Source organism: Bufo gargarizans, chromosome 11, assembly GCF_014858855.1.
Source record: "Bufo gargarizans isolate SCDJY-AF-19 chromosome 11, ASM1485885v1, whole genome shotgun sequence".
NCBI lineage: Eukaryota > Metazoa > Chordata > Amphibia > Anura > Bufonidae > Bufo > Bufo gargarizans.
The window spans coordinates 91,972,490-91,990,776 of record NC_058090.1 but is presented as its reverse complement, the minus strand read 5'-3'; the positions used below and the strand labels follow the sequence as shown (position 1 = coordinate 91,990,776).

At 48.0% G+C, this 18,287-nt stretch overlaps 1 protein-coding gene across 2 annotated transcripts; it reads left to right on the top strand.

The window, feature by feature from the left end:
- Nucleotides 1–902: 902 nt before the first annotated feature.
- POLR3GL (RNA polymerase III subunit GL) lies at nucleotides 903–13,600 on the top strand. 2 transcript variants are annotated; one of them, XM_044271556.1, is made up of 8 exons: nucleotides 903–1,039; nucleotides 3,530–3,688; nucleotides 4,467–4,596; nucleotides 6,779–6,847; nucleotides 9,242–9,298; nucleotides 9,697–9,770; nucleotides 12,491–12,601; nucleotides 13,192–13,600. In XM_044271556.1, the coding sequence occupies exons 2-8, from the start codon at nucleotides 3,569–3,571 to the stop codon at nucleotides 13,276–13,278; spliced, it is 648 nt and encodes a 215-aa protein (XP_044127491.1). In that variant the 5' UTR covers nucleotides 903–1,039; nucleotides 3,530–3,568; the 3' UTR covers nucleotides 13,279–13,600. The 2 variants fall into 2 exon arrangements, with proteins under 2 accessions (XP_044127491.1, XP_044127490.1); XM_044271555.1 differs by having other exon boundaries at nucleotides 903–1,149.
- Nucleotides 13,601–18,287: the final 4,687 nt, after the last annotated feature.

Sequence of the window (18,287 nt, the reverse complement as noted above, 5' to 3'; positions counted from 1 at the left end):
GAATAGGGGAACATATTAAGAACATATATAAAAAATTCGAGGGTCCTCCCCTTTCACGCCACTAAACAGAAACATGGGGGGGTCTTTTGAGGGGTCCATCTTTGGAGCAATAGAACAAATAAAACCTGATCATAGGGGGGGGGGGGTTATATTAAATTAATGTCAAGGAATAAAACTAAACGGATCTATAATCTAAACAGCCTCAAGAGATCGAACGGTTTGCTTTTTCATAATCATATACATAATCCACTTGTCTACATAAAAGAACTATACCCTCAGGTGGGTGTATATATATATAGATATATGTGTGTATCTGCCCCTTTATTATCTGTATATATATTGGCCTCTTATATGGCCAATAGGGATATATATTCCCTGTATGGCCAGTGGGCACATATATATGTCCCAGGTATATGTGTGAGTATATAGATAGATATGTATGGGCACCCTAATATCCACATGCTTATACATATATATATATATATATATATATATATATATATATATATATACACATATATGAGATTGGCCCTGTATGGCCAGAGGGAGGAGGTCCTAGAGTGTTATATATATGTGTGTGTGTATGCCCATGTCTATATATACTTATATGTGTATACATGTGTATATATAATATATATAGATACACCCCAATTATCTATGTGTGTGTATATATATATATATGGGAACATTAGCCCTGTATGGCCAGAGGGGGGAGGTCCTAGAGTGTTTATATATATATGCCCATGTCTATATGCATGTGTATATATAATATATAGATAGGCCCCAGTTATCTATGTATATATACTCATAGGTGTGCCCCCCTCCCCAGCCTAATCTCCCTGCAGAGGGAAGATGCTGACCAGGAAGCGCGGGCTGGCGCGGTGACGTCATATCGCCGCGCCAGCCCACGTGGGCTCGTCGTCCCCAGCAAGGCAGCTGCGCTGAGCAGTGAGAAAGCGCAGCCAAGGCTAAGATTCCCCCAGACCAGAGAAGTTGAAAGCAGAGCAGCCACAGGAAGAAGAGCCAGAATCCTGGATTGGCTGAGTATCCCTGCAATTAATAACCCCTGCCCTGCCATTTAACCCTCACTGGATAAGAGGACAGCTCCATTGAAGAGCAGGAGGAAGTGGAGCCTTGCAGCCTGGCTAAGTACCTGCCTCCTATCCCTTGCCTTAACCCCTGCTGTGCCTTGCTCCCCTGCCCTGTATGGCTAAACCCCTGCAGCAGTAACCCCTTCACTGCTGCTGCCCTGTATCCCCTGCAGCAGGTTAACCCCTTCACTGCTGCACAGAACTCCAGCAGCTGTCCCTGCAATTAGACCCTGCCCAGTAGAGCAATCATTACGCCAGGTGTTAACCCTTGCAGTGCCACTACCCTGGACTGCATTGTGATTAACCCTTTCTACCCTGTAGGGACAGTGTATAAGTGCAGTGTGTGTAGTATATTGCGGTGTGCGTCTATGTGTATATATATTTATGACCCTGGATATATAGATATAGCGTAATAATAGACTGTATATTTGTATTTGTTTTAATAAATATACCTTGTTAATCGTAATGCAGTGTATAGTATTTTTGGTAGGCGCCGTAGTATAGTAGTAGTAGTAGTAGTAGCAATAGCGCAAGTAGTGTAGTCCAGGTAAAGTTAGGATTTTCCTTTTAGTGTATAAATAGGCGGAGTCACCAGTAGACGACTCACGCCCATTTATGAATATTAATTATTAGAATTAACTAAAATATGAATAATTAATATTTCCCTTAACAGTTATAAATAACAATAAATTAGAAACAATAATGAAAATCTCTTCCTATTAATTTAATCAAATACAGATGGAAAACTACCAAGGGACGATAAAAAAAATATGCGCATATTGCGCTGTCGCCCACATAAGGGTGGAGAGTTGGTAACCATGGGAACAAGCGCCCATTTATTTGCGAACAGGATGAACCGCAACTATCCCTGAGGAAGCAATACGTTGATTGCGAAACGCGTCGGAGGAAATTGTGGTCCAGGCAGGCAGCCGTACCCAGTGTGACGTCACGCGGAAGTCTCGCTCCCTAGGATTGCCAAGCGTAGATCTCTCGCGCGTGCGTCACCGTCCGGGACCGCGCGCGCGGTGGCAGAGGAGACTGAAGACCGTTGACCTCCTGAGAAAGTCCACTGTACTCTAACAGCACTCGATTATTAGATTACACTAGAAAGAGTCAGCGCGGGTCTAGCATGTTATCTTCAGTCTACAAGGAGCATCACGAGACTACAAGTCCCAGCATGCTTTGTACAGATTCCTGCAGATTTAGAATCTGATCCCCCCCCCCCCCCCCTCATTCTCTATAACAGTGCCCATAGGATAGGAGATGAGTGGATCGGTGGGCACACATGCTTTGATGTATTGGTTATTATGTGACCAAGGTTTGTCCTGATTGGGGAAGGATAGAAATTCAAAGGGGTTGTCCAGAATACTCTCCAGAAACTGCACTGCATTAATTGCCATGGCAACCATCCGATGTCCAGGGAGGTCCCATGATACTGGGCGTCAGATGGTTTCCGCATCAGCACCTCTGTAAATCCAGCAGGAGGGCAGGCGTGGGAATGGACATCCCCCTTTAAATTAGATGCTGAGCTCAGCTGGGGATTTAAAGGGGTTATCCAAAACTTATTAAAAATAGGCATGGCGTGTGTGTAAAATTGAAAAAAAAAGATCTTACCTTTTAAAAGCATTATTAACCCCTGGCGACTTTTTCTGCAGACCTGCAGCGTGGTGGGAATCGTACTTACCTGACCCCTGCCGTCACTCAGGCACGGGCACCACAGGTTTTGGGTCTCCCCGCGTCAGTATCCGGTCTGCCACCATTGACTAGCCGCAGTGGTTACATGACACTCGTGCATCATCTTACTGGGTAACTTGATGCATGGGGGACACATCACTGCTGCGTCTAGTCCAATGCGGGGAGACCTGCGGCGCTATAGGGGGAGCTAGAACCCAGCAGCGGGGATCAGGTACGTACAATTCCTTATCCACTCTGGGGAGCCTGAACCCCTTTAAAACATCCCGCTGGTCCTGCGCGGCAGCTCTAATGAGCACAGTTCAGATCCCCGCAGGGTCTGCACTGATGACGTCACACTGTTATAGTTTTTATTGTGTTTTAATATTTAATTTCATTGCCATATACTGATCCCTCAACTTTTTTTATATATAGTTATTTCTGCAGAGCTGTGCAGGGGCTCGATCTGTAGTTTTATTGATACCATTTGAAAGTGTATATGACTTTGATTGCTTTTTATAAAAAAAAAAATCACTTATATTAAGCCCCCTTAGGGGACTTGAACAAACTATTGTTAGATTGCGTGTCCCATAGACTGCAATGAATTAACATTGCAGACTATGGGGCATTCAGTATGTTTCTCTGGAGCCCTGGTACTTGCATAGGGAATACAGCTGGTATGCGGAAGTGTTGTCATGTTCCCCTTGCGGGTATGGACGTTCCTTCGCCTGGGTCTGAACCCTGGCATCTCTCTGTATTTCACACAGGTTGCGATTTTATGTTTTTAACCAAGTGGAGCGGAGAAGATGGCGGGGCGGGGACGAGGTGCGGGACGGGGACAGATGACGTTTAACGTTCAGGCTATCGGCATCGGAAGGGGTGAGACATTGCCTCCACCCACCCTTCAGCCGCCCCCTCTGTTTCCTGTAAGTCATGCTTCAGACTTTTCTTTGTATATTAAAGGGGTTGTCCGAGTGTTTAATACTGATGACCTATCCTCAGGATCGGTGATTGGTTAGGATCTGACTCCTGTCACGCCCGACGATCAACTCTTTTTGAAGAGATTGCGGCCTGTGACATCAGATCAGTGGGGGTCCGACTCCCAGCACCCCTGACAATCACCTGTAGGAAGAGCCGCAGCACTGTAGTGAACCCTGCTGCCTCTTCCTTGGCCTGTGAGGTCACTTTGCCTTTCTCCCTCTCAGGCCCATTCAAACGAATGAGCTGCAATACCAAGCACAGCCACTATACGATGGGTGGCGCTGTGCTTGGAATAGCCCTTTTAGCTGCCGGGGTGACAGGAGGTGGCCTCCACAGATCAGGTATGGATGACCTATCCTTGCATAGATGCATTTACAATGGGTCTTTGTAGAAAGTAGATAAAGTATTTTTTTTTTTTCATTTTCAAGATCTCAGCTTGCTGTCAGTGAATGTAAATACCCTTGTTTAGATCCACAGGTTATAAACCTTTGCCGACTGACATCCCTGTGCAGTCTAGTCAGTTGTCTGTGAGCTCAAAAGGCTGATGTGTGCTCCCACTCTCTGGCAGCAAGCAGAGATCTTGAAAATTGGGAGGAATTGGAACATGCTGCATATTATAAAGTTGCAGAAGAAGAGACTTGGACAGTGATTACCTGGTGTAATGGCACCACAATGTATGAGGGGCCAAAGCGCCGCCATCTTACCAGTGTCTTCCTGTGCCAGGCCCTGGACTTTAAGCCGGTGCCCCTACAGACGGGCGAGGAGGTAGAATATATGCTGGCCTTAAAACAGGAACTGAGAGGAGCCATGAAGAGCCTCCCGTACTACATCAAACCCGCAGCGCCCAAAAAAGGTACCATTCACTTCCTTGTCGTTTTCAAGGTCTCTGCTTGCTGTCAAACATTACATAAAGAGGGGAGAAAACCTGTCCAGACAATACCATCAGGACTGGTTGGTTTTCAGCCCCTTCTTTCACTGACGGCAAGCAGTGATCTTGTAATTAGGATGAGATTTTTATTAATTTCTTTAGATATGTGGCATAAGGCTAGAAATTAAATTGGATATGTTCTTCTGCAGTGGCAGCTTTTATCTTTTGTGGACAGCAAGTCAGGGGGTTACAGCCAATCAGAATGCTTCTTTCATTTGCAAAAGGGTCTATAGGTGGGTGGTCCTGGGCAGGTTTGTGGGGTGTTACTCATGTGGGGCTTAGATGCCCTGAATTTACCAATTTAAAAGTTGGTGAGTATGTTTTGAGGGCAGACCGGTTGCGTGACTGGCGCCGGTCACCTCCTATCTCTTACGGGATCCAGGAGGACATCCGAAGCACACCGCCAAAGATTTTTTCCCGTACTGAACATTCTCGTTTGGTAAATTCAGGAATTTATGCCCTGGTAATGGCCCAAACCCAACCAGAACCACCTACTTCTGGGTGCGGCTTATTCAAGCCACACCCATCTCTGACCCAGGACAGCCCAAATTTGTCACCAAACATTAAGGACAGGTCCTGCTAATTTGGTACGATTTTTTGGGGTTCTTTTTTTGGGGGGAGGGAGTTGCATTGACATTCTCCTTTTTCTTAGACCACACCCACTTTGGCATAGGCCACTCCTTACTTCATGACATCCCCCCACCCCACCCTTTGAACATCTGGGCATCTGCGCTGTGTCTGATGCAGCATCCCGGTGCCCCGGAGGTCTCTTGTTTTTTCAGGAACCTCATGGACTTTCCAGGAGAATTGGCCCAGTGTGGATATTGGCCACCCGCAGTTAACTGTATTGTCTCACTAACAGGGTTGCTTAGCAACAGATGCCAAGGGGAGTAGGTGACTACCATGCCTCTGTACTAATATATACATATATATATATGCAGCGCCTCTAGTGGTGGTGTGAGGAATACCACAAGGTAAGACTGCCCTGTGCTAAAGAAACCAAACACAATTCCCCTATCAAGTGCTTGACTTCAAGTCCCATCAATAACCTACAAAGAGTGGTTGACAAACATAGACTATCCCTTTAATTACTAAAATACTAAGGAGACGTCTCAAAACTAGCTCAGGTAAAAAAGTGTAGTAGTTGCCCGTATCAACCAATCAAATCACTGCTGTCATTCTCCAAAAGGCCTGTGGGAAATAAGAGGTGGAAGCTGATTGGTCTACACATTGCAGGGGGATGTATCAGAGCTGTTGTAATGGTAGAAGTGGAGGAGTTGCCCATAGCAACCAATCAGGCTGCTGCTTTCATTCCCTAAAGGGCCTGTGAAGAGGTGGAATCTGATTGGTGTACACATTGCAGGGGCTGTATCAGAGCTGTTACAAAGGAGGGAAATGGAGCAGTTGCCCATAGCAACCAATCAGATTGCTTCTTTCATTTGCAAAAGGTTCTCTGAGAAATGAGAGCTGGATTCTGATTGGTTGCCATGGGCAGCTGCTCCTCTTTTTCGTTGCACCAGTTTAGATTCAGCTCCTTTATATTGTATATGTCAGATTCCTTCCACATTACAATAAAATTCCAGATTATCATTTTTTTCCAGATTACTGGACAGCTATTGGAAAGTATTTTAGAGATACAGTGTGGGAGATGGTTTATGGAACGGTCTTAAATTCCTTTAATCCGGCACCGAAGTGACCGGCAGTGTGTAGGATTAGGAGATTATTCGGGATTATGGGACGGACTTTCTGAATGACCAGGTGCCAGATTAATGGAATTTGTTTGTAGTCCCCCGCCCCCCATTTTATTGTTTGGTGGTGGTGAGGGATGAGCCTCCAGCTGACATGTCTTCTCCATAACCAGAGATTAATTAGTGGGCGTCCATCACGCCATCTGTCTGTGCGTGGAGTTAACGAGGGCAGCGTCCGTGTACAGCCTTATAAATAAAGATGGTTCCTGTTTGTATGTCATACAGCAGCGGTGACCACCCGGAGGCTGCGGCTCGGTCACCTGTGATTAGTTGGCGACTGCCTGTCTCCGGTATTGATTGTGCCTGCCGGTGACGCACGCTGCCTCTATTTTTATCTTCTCCGTCTTTCTCCCGCTCAGATGTGGGGCGATACTCTGATAAATATCAGACGTCTGGACCTGTGGACAATGCCATCGACTGGAACCCCGGTAAGATCCCGCCGCGCCATTGTGTTCACAGCAGAGGCCCCCATTGTAGGTCAGAACCGCAGAGCAGTGATATCATTGCGGCCATGGAGATGAGGGGATGGGATATACTCAGGATGGCGGTGTATTCACTGTGGGGGATAGAATCAGAGGTGGCTCATCCATAGAGCCTTTCAGAGGACCCCCAGAAGTAGTGCACATCCCCGAATTTTAAGACTATCCCAGTAAATTTAGCTCGTCCCAGCCTAAAAAAATAGGCAGGGCTTGTAAGAAAGAGAATTATATAATGTTATCTGGTGTGAAAGTAATGGACCTCAGCAGCGGTCCCCTTAAGGGAGTAGGTTCGATCTCCTAAGTAAGTAGCAAACAAAAAGTGCGGGAACCGCGCTCTACCAAACAGTTAATGTCAGTTCTTGAACCCTACAACCATAGAGAACCGAAAGTCTAATCCAGCTCGCAGAGGCGTTGTTCGCAGAAAGTTAATGTTCGTACGAAAAGGTGTATAAACCGCCTCCTACTGGTCCACAGATCTTACAGGGCTTGTAAGAACCCCACCCAGAAGTGGGCGTTCTGAGGCGGGTGCGCTTGTTGCCTGATGGCGAATCTTAAATGTTCCAAATCTATCAACATAAATGTTAGTAAGTAAGTTAGTGCTATGGGCAGGGCACCCATGAGTAACGGAGTGGCGCCATGCTCCCTCCATGAATAGCTCCATCCCCGGGGCTCCCCCATGAAGGACATCCCCCAGCCCCATGATTCCTCCAAAAATGGTGTCATCCATAGAGCTCCCACCCTGGACTGCGTACCATAAGGAGAGCTCCCCCTATGAATAGCTCCATTAAAATGGCTTCCCCCCAAGAATGACGCTATCAGAAGGGCTCCTTCATGAATAGTGCCATCCGGAAAACTTCTGCTCCCATGAATAGCGCCACCGGAGAGCTCGCCCATGAATAGCGCCATCTGGAGAGCTCTCCCATGAATAGCGCCACCTGGAGAGCTCTCCCATGAATAGTGTCATCTGGAGAGCTCTCCCATGAATAGTGTCATCTGGAGAGCTCTCCCATGAATAGTGTCATCTGGAGAGCTCACCCTATGAATAGCGCCATCTGGAGAGCTCACCCTATGAATAGCGCCATCTGGAGAGCTCACCCTATGAATAGCGCCATCTGGAGAGCTCACCCTATGAATAGCGCCATCTGGAGAGCTCACCCTATGAATAGCGCCATCTGGAGAGCTCACCCTATGAATGGAATCATCTGGAGAGCTCACCCTATGAATAGCGCCATCTGGAGAGCTCCCCCTATGAATGGAATCATCTGGAGAGCTCACCCTATGAATAGCGCCATCTGGAGAGCTCCCCCTATGAATGGAATCATCCGGAGAGCTCCCCCTATGAATGGAGTTATCCGGAGAGCTCCCCCTATGAATAGAGTCCACCGGCGAGCTCCCCCTATGAATAGAGTCCACCGGCGAGCTCCCCCTATGAATAGAGTCCACCGGCGAGCTCCCCCTATGAATAGAGTCCACCGGCGAGCTCCCCCTATGAATAGAGTCCACCGGCGAGCTCCCCCTATGAATAGAGTCCACCGGCGAGCTCCCCCTATGAATAGAGTCCACCGGCGAGCTCCCCCTATGAATAGAGTCCACCGGCGAGCTCCCCCTATGAATAGAGTCCACCGGCGAGCTCCCCCTATGAATAGAGTACATCGGCGAGCTCCCCCTATGAATAGAGTCCACCGGCGAGCTCCCCCTATGAATAGCGCCATCTGGAGAGATCCCCCTATGAATAGCGTCAACTAGAGAGCTCACTCTATGAATAGCGCCATCTGGAGAGCTCCCCTTATGAATGGACTCATCCGGAGAGCTCCCCCTTATGAATAGAGCCATCTGGAGTAATCCCCTATGAATAGCATCATCCAGAGAGCTCTTATGATGAATGGCGCCCTCTGAAGGTATTCCCTATGAATAGCACCATCTGGAGGTCTCCCCCATGAATGGTGCTATCTGGTGTTCAAATGGTTTCCCCAATAAATAGCGCCATCTAGAGAGTTTCCCCCATGAACAGCTCCATCTACAGAGCCCCCCACCCATGAACAGCGCCATCTAGAGAGCTTCCTCCCATGAACAGCGCCATCTAGAGAGCTTCCTCCCATGAACAGCGCCATCTGGAGAGCTTCCTCCCATGAACAGCGCCATCTGGAGGGATCTGCCGATGAATGGCAGCATGTGATGGGCTATGTCCTTGAATGATTCCAACCAGTAGCCGCTCCTCCCCAGTGAATACTTCCATCCGTAGTGCCCCAGGAATAGTGCCATCAATAGGACCACATACAGGGGCTCCATATCTCCTATATATAAGACATGCTGATGCAGAAACCTGGCCTGTCTCTCTTCTAGATTGGACTCTTTTGCCTCGGGAGCTGAAGATCAAAGTGAGGAAGATACAGAAGGAAAGTAAGTGATCACCCCCGATGCACTACTCTATATAGGTCATGTCTCCTTTAAATAATTTTAATGGACCCCCTTTGTCCATATGTCCCCTACGGGCTTCATAGGGGAAACAGGAAGGGCAGTCCCCCTCATGGACCCCTTCTATTATCCCAATTTATATGTAATTGCCGGATCCGGTCTGTAATCCCGCAGTCAGCCTGAAGTGGCTGATAACAGAGGACAATAGCTGCAGCCAACAGAAATCATAGCGTCCATAACCACCAGTAACCATTGAGTCTGCCGCCCTCTAGTGGCTCCTTCTGGTAAGGACACTGGAGATTTCTAGTCTCGGCTTACGTTACTTCCTTACTCTACCTTTTGGATATTCCTCCGAATTTTAGCCCCTTTTGCTTTTCCCACAGAATCCGCCCTCATTCTCCCAAAACACAAGCAGAGGGTCCCGCTGGACAAGGAAGAGATCATTAAGAAGCTGGAGGTAGGTGGAGATTTCCATTATAGACACATCCTGTGAGGCATAGCTGCTGTTGGTGGTGCGCAGGAAAGTGAAGAGCCACATGGCCCCTCCCCTGAGGACCTGCAATCGAGGAGGAGGTAAGTAGATATATGAATAGTGGATTGCTGCATGAACCTGAATCATGTAGTGTCTCAGCAGCACAGAGTATTTTTCTTTGGGGGGGGGGGGCTGTACAGATGGAGGCGGTGAGGATAGTGAGAACAGGGAGGCATGTAACAGGGACAGTATCATGATGTGTGGAGGGTAATGGAGATGTAAGTAAAGGGTTCTCAGCAGCACTGAGTATTTCAGGAGAACGCTGCTGCTGCATGTAGGAGGCAGTGACATGTCCGCCCATGCGGTGGGGATAGTGAGAACAGGGAGGCATATAACAGGGATGTGTGGAGGGTAATGGAGATGTAAGTAATGGGTTCACAGCAGCACTGAGTATTTCAGGAGAACACTGCTGCTGCTGTAGGAGGCAATGACATGTCCGCACATGCGGTGAGGATAGTGAGAACAGGGAGGCATGGTAAGAGGGAGGCATGTGACAGGGACAATGATGTCTGGAGGGGAATGGAAAAAAGTAGTGAGGTCACAGATAGTTTAAGATATAGGGGCAACTCTGCAGCACAGAGTATTTCAGGAGAGCAGTGTGCTGATGCTGTAGGAAGCAGTGACCTGACCACATATGGTGACAATACTGAGAAAAAGGAAGGCATGTGACAGGGGCAGTGTTATGAGGTCACAGATAAGTGTAAGACATAGGGGATCTCACCAGCACAGAGTATTTCAGGAAAGCAGTGTGCTGATGCTGTAGGCAGCATTGACCTGTCCACACATGGTGACAATACTGAGAACAGGGAGGCATGTGACAGGGGCAGTGTTACGATGTCTGGAGGGTAATGGAGACTGAAAGTGAAAGTGGTGAGGTCCAGATAAGTGTAAGACATAGGGGGTTCTCAGCAGCACAGAGTATTTCAGGAGAGCAGTGTGCTGATTCTGGAGGAAGCAATGACCTGACCACATATGGTGACAATACTGAGAACAGGGAGGCATGTGACAGGGGCAGTGTTATGAGGTCACAGATAAGTGTAAGACATAGGGGATCTCAGCAGCACAGAGTATTTCAGGAGAGCAGTGTGCTGATGCTGTAGGCAGCATTGACCTGTCCACACATGGTGACAATACTGAGAACAGGGAGGCATGCGACAGGGACAGTGTTACGATGTCTGGAGGGTAATGGAGACTGAAAGTGAAAGTGGTGAGGTCCAGATAAGTGTAAGACATAGGGGGATCTCAGCAGCACAGAGTATTTCAGGAGAGCAGTGTGCTGATTCTGGAGGAAGCAGTGACCTGACCACATATGGTGACAATACTGAGAACAGGGAGGCATGTGACAGGGGCAGTGTTATGAGGTTACAGAAAAGTGTAAGACATAGGGGATCTCAGCAGTACAGAGTATTTCAGGAGAGCAGTGTGCTGATGCTAGAGGAAGCAATGACCTGTCCACAAGTGATGCCGATACTAAGAACAGGACGGTATGTGACAGAGGCAATGATGCCTGGAGGGGAATGGAGACAAGTGGGAAGTCGCAGATAGTGGAAGGAGCAGGCTGCCACAGCAGCACAAAGTATTTCAGGAGAAGTGTATGCAGAGTATGTGGGAAGCTGTGACCTGTAGCAGAACGAAGGTGAGCACAAGCTGCTAGACATGCAGTGGTAGGAGCAGGTTACCAGCAGCACAGAGCACTTCAGAAGGACAGCATGCTGAGGCTGCCGGAGGCAGTGACCTGTCCACGTAAGGGGGCACAGGGTGGCATGTGACAGGGACATTGTAATGGTGTCTAAAGGGGGAAAGGGAGGCAAGCGGGAAGGCACAGACAGAGAGTGGAAGGAGCAGGGGATCTCGGCAGCACAGAGTATTTCAGGAGAGGAGCCTATTCATTAGTTTGATTACGTTTAGGAGAACAGAGCTTCATGTGTTGTGAAGCGGAGGATGAAATGGGGAGGTCAGAAGCAGACAGTGCCCCAGCAGCACAGAGCATTTCAGGAGACATTGAGCCCTCCATTCCCTGCAGTCAGTACCCAGCATGCACCTGTCACATCACTGTACTGTCACGCTGCGTATGTCAACAACCCCCCCTTAACCTCCTGCGATCAGCGTGGGAATGATGAAGCAGGAACAGCAGCGTTTTTGCTGTCACATTCCCCCACCCGGCAGCCATGATTGCTGTATTACCAGACGAGTCATCAGTGCCTCAGACTACACATGTCAGCGTCCTCCAGCAGCCTCACCGCCTACAGGAACATTCCTTTAATCCGGTAGACTTGATCCGTGGAAAGTTTCCCAGTGTTCCGGATTATCGGACGGATATAGCAAAGCATTTACCACATGTACAGATGTAGCAGAGCCGAGCGTGTCTCACGATGTGTCATCCTTGGTTGTCTGTTCAGCTGCACGTCAGCAGCAGGGCCACAACCACTTCAGCTCTGCTACATCTGGGCACGGAAATGTAAAATAAATTGGCCAGTGATTGTCAGCGTCTGTATACCCAACGTGGTGACAACTGATGGGGCTGCCGTGACAGCTTCCCCGCTAGTTGTCACCCAGCTTTCCCAGAATCCGGAAAGTACTAATACTCTCAACCTGCTCCAGTTGGGAGTTGTAGTTTAGTAATTCAAGTGCTCTGTCTTCTCCAGAACCTGGAGAAGAAGGAAGAGGAAGTGAGCTCCGAGGAGGAGGAAGAGAAGAAGAACGAGGAAGAAGAGAAGGAAGAAGAGGAAGACTATGATGAAGAGGAGCATGAGGAGGTAAGACTCTTCTGCAATAGGGAGCATGCTGGGAGTTGTAGTTACAGCAGCTGGAGCGCCGCAGGTGGTTAGAAATGCTCTTTATTATCTTATCATTAGCTTTTATATCCACACCTCAGCTGCTTCAGAACCTCTTTCGGGACTTAAATGTTGATGACCTGTCCTCAGGATATGCCATCCATATCAGATTGGTGGGGATCCGACCCCTGCACCCCTATCAAAAACCCCTTAAAAGGAGCTCCAGCACTTGGTGAACAGTCCGGCCCTTCCCCCACCTGTGGTGTCATGCCCATCAGTCACATGGCCTTTCTGCCTCTTAGTCCCCTTCAAGGAAATGGGACCGAGCTGCAGTGCCAAGAACAACCACTATGCAAGGTATGGCGCTGTGCTTGGCCCACAGTAAAGCAGTCCCTTCACAGCTGATCTACGGGAGTTCCGAAAGTCGGACCCCCACCAATCGGATATTCACAACCTGTCCAGAGGATAGGTCATCAGTCTTTAAATCCCCCAAAAAAACTTTAAATGGTAATACGTTATAATGTGCCCCATAAATGCGCCCACCCGCTCTCACCCCACTGCTGTCCTTGCAGGAGACTGATTACATCATGTCCTATTTCGACAACGGTGAAGAATTCGGAGGAGAAAGTGATGACAATATGGATGAAGCTACGTACTGAAGCCCCACCCCTGCCTTCTCTACAATGGCTCCTCGGGGGCGGAGTTTCTCCACAACTCAGGACGATTTTAAGGGATTTTATACAGAACTTTTAGCGTTTTAATCTGTTTTATAACCTAAAGACAGAAGTTTTTTGGGTGACCACCAATAGAGCAGCCATTTCTTTGCTCTCCAGCTTTCCCAGTGGCCTGAATGGGTAATTGACTTAGTTATAAAGTGATACATAACTGAGGGAGCGAAAATGATTATTTTAACGGTTGTCACCCAGAAGCTATGCCATGTCTGTGAACCCATCATCAACCATGCAGACGGGAACTCCACCTTCAAAGGGTGGAAAAATTGAGGTAACTTTCTAGCAGCGCCTCCCTTGTCAATGGGCTGTGTCTGGTATTGCAGCTTCACCCCATTCATTAAATGCAGTACCAGACGCAGCCCATAGTTGCACTGTTTCTGGAGGAAATATCGTATGTAAAGGAATTGTCCAAGATTAGAAAAACATGGCTGCTTTCATAAAAAAAAAAAAAAACAGCGCCACCCCTGTCCACAGGTTGTATCTGGTATTGCAGCTTCACCCCATTCATTGAATGCAGTACCAGACGCAGCCCATAGTTTCACTGTTTCTGGAGGAAATATCGTATGTAAAGGGGTGGTCCAAGATTAGAAAAACATGGCTGCTTTCATTTAAAAAAAAAAACAGCGCCACCCCTGTCCACAGGTTGTATCTGGTATTGCAGCTTAGTCCAATTCAATTCATTGATAGTGAGCTGCAATAACAGACACAACCCATGGGCTCTCTTCTTGAAAGAAACCAGCCAAATTCTTAGGCCTCTTGCACGATTTTTCCACGCGAGTGCAAAGCGTTTTAATGCGTTTTGCACACACGTGAGAAAAATCGGCATGTTTGGTACCCAGACCCGAACTTCTTCACAGAAGTTCGGGGATCGGTGTTGTGTAGATTTTATTATTTTCCCTTATAACATGGTTTTAAGGGAAAATAATAGCATTCTTAATACAGAATGTTTACTAAAATGTCCATTGAGGGGTTAAAAATAATAAACAAATTTAACTCACCCCATCCACTTGGTCTCCTCTTCTTTCTACTTTCTTCAGGACCTGGCTAAAGGACCTTTTGATGACGTCACTGCGCTCATCACATGGTCCATCACCATGGTGACGAACCATGTGATGAGCGCAGTGACGTCACCACAGGTCCTTTTCATCAAAAAAGAAAGACGACATGCCAGGCTGAGCGATCAAGTGGATTAAGGTGAGTTTATTAATTGTTTTTTTTATTTTTTAACCCCTCCATCACTATTGTACTATGCATTCTGTATTCAGAATGCTATTATTTTCCCTTTTAACCATGTTATAAGGGAAAATAATAAATATTGGGTCCCCATCCTGATCGTCTCCTAGCAACCATGCGTGAAAATCGCACCGCATCCGCACTTGCTTGCGATTTTCATGCAGCCCCATTTATTTCTATGGGGCCGTGAAAAATGCACAATATAGAGCTTGCTGTGAATTTCACGCAACGCACAAGTGATGCGTGAAAATCACAGCCCCATAGAAATGAATGGGTCCGGATTCAGTGCGGGTGCAATGCGTTCACCTCACGCATGGAATTCTCGCCCGTGTGAAAGGGGCCTTATAATCCTGGACAACCCCTTTGGTGGGGGTTCGTGAACTAAGACCCTCCCCAGCCACAAAAGTCTAGGAGCGCCGATCCAGCGTTCATCCAGAAGGTGAAATATATGTTAAAAAATAAATAAATAAAAAGTGAAATCTGTGCAATTAGAAATAATAAAATATCAGATTGTCGCCTTTTATATTTCCTGGTCATGTGTGTATATAGTATGGTCCAGCAGGTGGCGCCACACTTTAAGACATCATCTGTATGTATACGTGAAGAGTTGTCCGGACTGCACAGGTTGACTATGTTCAGCAGAATACAGATAGATTTTACCAGATATCATGGGGGTCACTCTCAAATTCTGGCGCAGGCGATAATATGATGATGCTGAAAACCGACTTACCGAATTACCAGCGACCTCCTTAAAGGGGTTGTCCAGGATTTTAATAAAACTTCCATAAAAGCATGATTGGTATAAAATAAAATAAAAATCTTGACTTACCCGTTACACATTGCCCCCATCCACGTGCAGTAGGTCTGTGGGCAATGTCACATATTATTTTATATGTGAGCATTGTAATGATCTGCGTGTCCACCAGGTGTCGCTATTCTCTGCAGAATTCTCTACGGCTCTGTACACAAAGTTTCTTGGAAATCACTTGATTTTGGAAAGTAAACTGAAAGCATCATCCAGCCGCATGTAACCCCTGCGCTCCCTTCATCTCCTGGGCCTTCCATACAGTTTTAATTTAATTTTAATTTTTTATTTTATTTTCATCTCAGTTTGGCTCATCCTGCTTGGCAGCAGATATTGTGGTAGAGAGGGGTGGCACGATGCATTTCGATATGCCCCCTGTGACGTCTGACAGCACGACCACAACTGCCCATAGCTGAAATACCATTCTCTGTGCAAATTCTTCTTGCTGACTTCATGCATCATGTGATGATGTCATACTGTTGGAGGCGGGGCCCACCGCTAGGTATACCGTATGGATACGGTGGCCCTGTAAGAACCATTTGGAATGGTAATCAATATAGGCGACTATAGCGCAAACTGGCATGTGATGGCGTTGAAATATTTCTCCATGATGTGCCAGGGCCAAGCTGCGGCTATTTTTATGAGGCGCATTTTCCATCACAGCAGCCCAGGAGATGTCACCGCCCGATGTTCAGTGGCTTCTAGGAATGACATGGCTCGGGTCCAGATCCTTAGAGAATGGCCAGGGCGCTCCTTCACCTGCTGCAGCGGGCGTCTCCAGGTAATCTGCAGAGAACGCCGTGTACTTCAGGCTCCATAATCACAAACATCTCAGCGGAACGGCTCCGCTCACAATGAATCTACCAAGAGCAGAGCCACAGGGACTAATGTAAGGAGGCATCCAATGTACAGCGGCCCCGGTTCACGTCCCCGACCATCTCACTGCGACCAGACTACACCTCCAGACTGCTGTTATAGAGGGCGCTCCAGACTATACATCCAGACTGCTGTAATAGGGGGCGCTCCAGACTACACATCCAGACTGCTGTTATAGGGGGCGCTCCAGACTACACATCCAGACTGCTGTTATAGGGGGTGCTCCAGACTGCTGTTATAGAGTGCACTCCAGACTATACATCCAGACTGCTGTAATAGGGGGCGCTCCAGACTACACCTCCAGACTGCTGTTATAGAGGGCGCTCCAGACTGCTGTTATAGGGGGCGCTCCAGACTATACATCCAGACTGCTGTAATAGGGGGCGCTCCAGACTACACCTCCAGACTGCTGTTATAGAGGGCGCTCCAGACTATACATCCAGACTGCTGTTATAGGGGGCGCTCCAGACTACACATCCAGACTGCTGTTATAGGGGGCGCTTCAGACTATACCTCCAGACTGCTGTAATAGGGGGCGCTCCAGACTACACCTCCAGACTGCTGTTATAGAGGGCGCTCCAGACTATACATCCAGACTGCTGTAATAGGGGGCGCTCCAGACTACACATCCAGACTGCTGTAATAAGGGGCGCTCCATACTACACATCCAGACTGCTGTTATAGAGTGCACTCCAGACTATACATCCAGACTGCTGTAATAGGGGGCGCTCCAGACTATACCTCCAGACTGCTGTAATAGGGGGCGCTCCAGACTACACATCCAGACTGCTGTAATAGGGGGCGCTCCAGACTACACATCCAGACTGCTGTTATAGAGTGCACTCCAGACTATACATCCAGACTGCTGTTATAGGGGGCGCTCCAGACTATACCTCCAGACTGCTGTAATAGGGGGCGCTCCAGACTACACATCCAGACTGCTGTAATAAGGGGCGCTCCAGACTACACATCCAGACTGCTGTTATAGGGGGGCTCCAGACTATACATCCAGACTGCTGTAATAGGGGGCGCTCCAGACTATACATCCAGACTGCTGTAATAGGGGGCGCTCCAGACTACACATCCAGACTGCTGTAATAGGGGGCGCTCCAGACTACACATCCAGACTGCTGTTATAGGGGGGCTCCAGACTATACATCCAGACTGCTGTAATAGGGGGCGCTCCAGACTACACATCCAGACTGCTGTTATATAGGGCGCTCCAGACTATACATCCAGACTCCTGTAATAGGGGGCGCTCCAGACTATACATCCAGACTGCTGTTATAAGGGGCGCTCCAGACTACACATCCAGACTGCTGTAATAGGGGGCGCTCCAGACTACACATCCAGGCTGCGGTTATAGGGGGCACTCCAGACTATACATTCAGACTGCTGTTATAGGGGGCGCTCCAGACTATACATCCAGACTGCTGTTATAGGGGGCGCTCCAGACTACACATCCAGACTGCTGTTATAGGGGGCGCTCCAGACTATACATCCAGACTGCTGTTATAGGGGGCGCTCCAGACTACACATCCAGACTGCTGTTATATAGGGCGCTCCAGACTATACATCCAGACTGCTGTTATAGGGGGCACTCCAGACTACACATCCAGACTGCTGTTATAGGGGGGCGCTCCAGACTATACACCCAGACTGCTGTTATAGGGGGCGCTCCAGACTGCACATCCAGACTGCTGTTATAGGGGGCGTTCCAGACTACACATCCAGACAGGCAGTCTATTTGTTCTCTGTACAACTTCGGGCCCCTATTTCCGCACCTCCCTTATCTATTACTACTATACGATCACTAATGTGAATGAACACTTTGCCGTTGTCACCGTGTTAGAAATCACGTATGTGATCTTTGGGATGCAAGATATGAGACACATGTTTTATCATGTGCATGGGGCTCTGGAAATATGCAGCGCGCTCTAGGGCTTCCAGCTATGCAGACCTGTTTGTCATCTATGTTTGGGCAGGAGCTGGGAGAAGAGGAATTTATTCTAGGAACTGGGCT

Coding starts and splice junctions, on each gene's coding strand:
- POLR3GL (XM_044271556.1), top strand. CDS start 3,569: ATGGCGGGGCGGGGACGAGGTGCGGGACGGGGACAGATGACGTTTAAC. Junction 6,848..9,241: donor TGCCATCGACTGGAACCCCG/GTAAGATCCCGC, acceptor TCTCTCTTCTAG/ATTGGACTCTTTTGCCTCGG. Junction 9,771..12,490: donor AGATCATTAAGAAGCTGGAG/GTAGGTGGAGAT, acceptor TGTCTTCTCCAG/AACCTGGAGAAGAAGGAAGA.